The following is a 3996-nucleotide window of genomic DNA, read 5'->3' on the forward strand; positions in this document are numbered from 1 at the left end:
ATTTTTTAAAATTTTATGATATGATCAGTTATGTATATATACTATGTAGAATTTGATTAGTTGATTATTTCATATGCTAACATATTTTTTTATCTTTTTTATTTTTCTAAAAAATTTTATCTTTGTTATTTTAGATATGATGATTTTGTTTTATTAGATTTCATTCTATATAAATTATTAATTTGAAATTATATTAACATATTAAATTAATAATAAATATGTTTATGTATATTCAAAATATATTTGTTTATATATATTTAGTTTTGAATTTAATTGTCCACTTTTTATGGTAAAAGATTATTATGATTTTCATAAATATAGATTGTTTTTGTTTTTGTTTTTTTTTTTTTTTTGCTGTCAATAATAATTCTGTTTGGCAACTGGTTTTATTTTCATGAAATGTTTTTTTTTAAATTGGGGGGTGTTTGGCTTCAAGTTGTCCTTCCCAATTAATAGTATAGATGCAAAAAAATTGTTCGTTTTAATTTTATCGATCAGTAGAAGTTTGTTCATAATTTTTTCTATAGTACTCAAAATCTTATTATAATTCACTCATAGTTTAATAATTTTTAGATTTATATTTTACTCCATAGATATTTATACAAATCAATTTGCACTGATTTATATCTATACAAATCAATTTTAATATATATTTTATTTACTCATAGATTACGTTCGATTTGCACTGATTTATATCTATTAAAATCGATTTGTATAAATCTTTTTGTTAGATTTATGTTATCCATTCACACTTTTAACATATTGACAGTTGTTCAATGTCGGCTACACACACCATCGTTGGATCCATTGCATCCGTGTGGACTCGAACGTATAGTGAGTGTGTATAATATTTTGTTTTATATCATGTGGTCAAATGATATTTTGCTAATGTGTTACTATGTAGGTAGGTGACGTTATTAAACTTTTGAATAAAACTAAAATGGCTTTAACGAAGTGGAGTATGATCACTACTAGGTGGCTCTATCATCCCACGTTTCATACACGCCGCGACTATTATTTTTTGTGTGCTTCCTTATCGGTTTGGTCTAAGTCCACTACTAAACAAAACTATTGCCACAAGTGTGAAAATATTTTAATTTAGTTTCCACTTCCAATTCAATCGGTCAAACGAGTCCACCCAAAACTCCATAATTAGAGACTCTCCTATTAAAAGATTTGAGGTTATCAACGTGTGATATAAGATCCCAATTTTGGTTTTATATAATAAATAAATGAACAAGACAAAAATAGATTTGACTAATTTTTTTTGGCTATAAATTTGAGTTTGAAAGAAATCAAACTCGTCAACTTCTCTCTTTTAAAACATCTCTCTCCCCCTTAAAGAAGACATCACAAGAAAAAAATGGCAAACGTCTCCGCCTTGCTCATGATAGCTCTCCTCCTTTGCTCCACGCTAATGTGCTCCGCCCGTCCCAACCCGGCCTTCACTGTCGTCATCACGACTGCTTCCGATCCATGTAACATGGTTAGTCTATATATAGTCACATGCCATGATGACTCTATCAAATATATGGTTGATAAATCAATTTGAAACTTTTGCTTGCATGTAATGTAATGTGTATGATGAATATGGCAGGAGAAGAAGATGGAAGGAAGATTAGACGAAATGGCAGAAGAGAACTGTGGTGACAACGACGAAGATTGTTTAATGAGGAGATCTTTGGTAGCTCATACTGATTACATCTATACACAGAAGAAGAACAAGAATCTTTGATTTTCGATAATTTGTTTCTAACAAAATTTGGCTCTTGTTAATTTATGTGATTTATGTCATCCTTAATTAGAGATTATCACATAGATCACCAAAATTGGTATGGTTGTTATTATTATTTCACAAAATTAGCAAAGATCGATATCCTTATGGGTTTTTGCCACACACAAAAAAAAAGAGCGTTTTGAAGAATACATTCCATATGCTAGTAGTAATACATTAGCAGTGTGTATATATGTCTAATGAAACTATACCTGATTTTGAACTTAAATCATGACACATAATTATCTAATATTTTTTAAAAATAAGTAAAAACTTCAATTGCGACACATTTCATATCTTACAATAAAGATAACATATTGTAAAATCCAAGTAAAAAAATGCAACAAACATCCAATTTTTTCTTTATTTTTGCTTCACAATACTTCAGATATCCATTACAATAAGTTAATGGGATAATCTTAAAAACTTGTCAAAATTGATACTCTATATATAAAGTAATGGGATAATCTTAAAAACTTGTCAAAATCTTAAGAACTTATGATACATGATGGACAAAACTTTAAGTGGCAAAATTTTCGTCGAGTAATGTATTGCCTATTATTCCAACATGTGTACACAAGTTGTTCAAGATCAAATTGTATGCAATGATTTTTTGTTTTGTTTTTTGACATCTATGTAATGATTTCAGCTAGTGATTCATATTCATCTTATCTCCATGTCATTTCATGACCTTGGTGAAATCATTAGTTTCATATAATTATAAGAAAAGTCTACGTTATTTTTATTACAAGGCCATATTCTCATCAAATATGTTTGAGAATGTTGAAAAGGATCTAAATGCACACATCTTGACGTGCTAATTCCGTTAATATATAATCCATAACATTATGTAAATTAAAACCTATTTTCAGGAAATTTTCATGTTCTTTTTAAGATCATTTGAAAACATTTAAAAACTATACACATATATGATTATAAAATGTACGTGGCTAAATGTGAAATATGTTAATAACACATTGGATATAAAACAAACTATGAAAATATTAGGACCACTCCTGATTTTAAAAATAAAAGAAGTATATCAAAATCAGGATACTATAGTCACGTAGTCATAGAATATTCTAACAGTTTATTACTATATTAGTGTAGTCTGTCATCTGGTTAAAAGGATTTTTGGAGCTACGATAAATAAATAGTACAAATGAAAACCTATTACAAATAAGACTTATTTGTTTTTGAATTTTCTCAATTTAGTTTTTTTTTCATATTCAAAAATACTATAGTAGAAATTGTAAACCATAAACCGTAAAAATCAAATTGTAACCAAACCAAAATACATATGGTTTCTATATTGTTTCATTTTTAAAGAACCAAAAAATCGTAAACCAAACTGAAACCAAACCGACAAACCGAATGTCCACCCCTAAACTAAATTTGAAAGATGTTAACCACTTGACATAAAATAAACCATGAACCTTGTAGGATCACTTATGATTTTAAAACTAAAAGAAATACATCAAAATCATGATGAACTACTTCAACTACTTCACATAAATAATCTTTGTACCATGGTATCTCCTACAAGATTGCGAGAAATGATCAATAAATCAATGCATATGTGAATACCTATCACAAATAAACCTTATTGTCATTGGATTTTACTCAATTTACATGTTTTCTTTTGTGTAATTTTTATACTCCCTCTCTTTCAAAATATACATATATTTTGTAAGTTTAATTTTATTTTATCATAATTTTATTTTTTACAATTATTTATGCAAATTATCAGTGATTTGATCTTTATTATTAATTCTATATTCTCCACTTTTATATCACTGGTTGAATTTTCTTAAATCATAATATAAAATGACTTTTGCAAAAAAAGTTCTTATATTGTGTCCTTTAACTAAAACATTTTAACATCCTATTTGAAAAAGGGAGTATTAAATCAATTAATCATATATATAAAAGTAAGGTTCCACTCTCTCCTTATTGGTGGAAAAATATTTAAGGCTTTAATTTTTAAAAATAAAAATAAAAATAAATGTTTATGACAATCATTCAATACAAAATTTAATTACACTATAAGTTATAATCAAATGGCAAAGAAAATGAAAGGACTTAATCATATATCATTCAACAAAATAAATAAATAAATGTTTATGACAATCATTCAATACATATATATAAAACTATTCCATTTTGTATTTATTTTTTACAATATAATATTTATTTTTAACCAAAAAAACTCATTTAATCAT

The 3996-nt window shown here is 26.5% G+C and overlaps 1 protein-coding gene across 1 annotated transcript; it reads left to right on the forward strand.

Moving 5' to 3' along the window:
* The first annotated feature begins 1316 nt into the window (after nucleotides 1–1316).
* On the forward strand, nucleotides 1317–1959 carry LOC17889437 (phytosulfokines 2). Its single transcript, XM_006293336.2, has 2 exons — nucleotides 1317–1486; nucleotides 1598–1959. Exons 1-2 carry the CDS (start codon nucleotides 1364–1366, stop codon nucleotides 1733–1735), a joined length of 261 nt encoding a protein of 86 aa, XP_006293398.1. The 5' UTR covers nucleotides 1317–1363; the 3' UTR covers nucleotides 1736–1959.
* The last annotated feature ends 2037 nt before the right edge of the window (nucleotides 1960–3996 follow it).

Source organism: Capsella rubella, unplaced genomic scaffold (assembly GCF_000375325.1).
Source record: "Capsella rubella cultivar Monte Gargano unplaced genomic scaffold, Caprub1_0 scaffold_4, whole genome shotgun sequence".
Classification (NCBI taxonomy): domain Eukaryota; kingdom Viridiplantae; phylum Streptophyta; class Magnoliopsida; order Brassicales; family Brassicaceae; genus Capsella; species Capsella rubella.

What these genes read in the sequence shown, in the direction of transcription:
- LOC17889437 (XM_006293336.2), top strand. Translation starts at nt 1,364, where the DNA reads ATGGCAAACGTCTCCGCCTTGCTCATGATAGCTCTCCTCCTTTGCTCC. An exon ending in CTTCCGATCCATGTAACATG is followed by an intron (nt 1,487 to 1,597) that starts GTTAGTCTATAT and finishes TGAATATGGCAG; the next exon opens with GAGAAGAAGATGGAAGGAAG.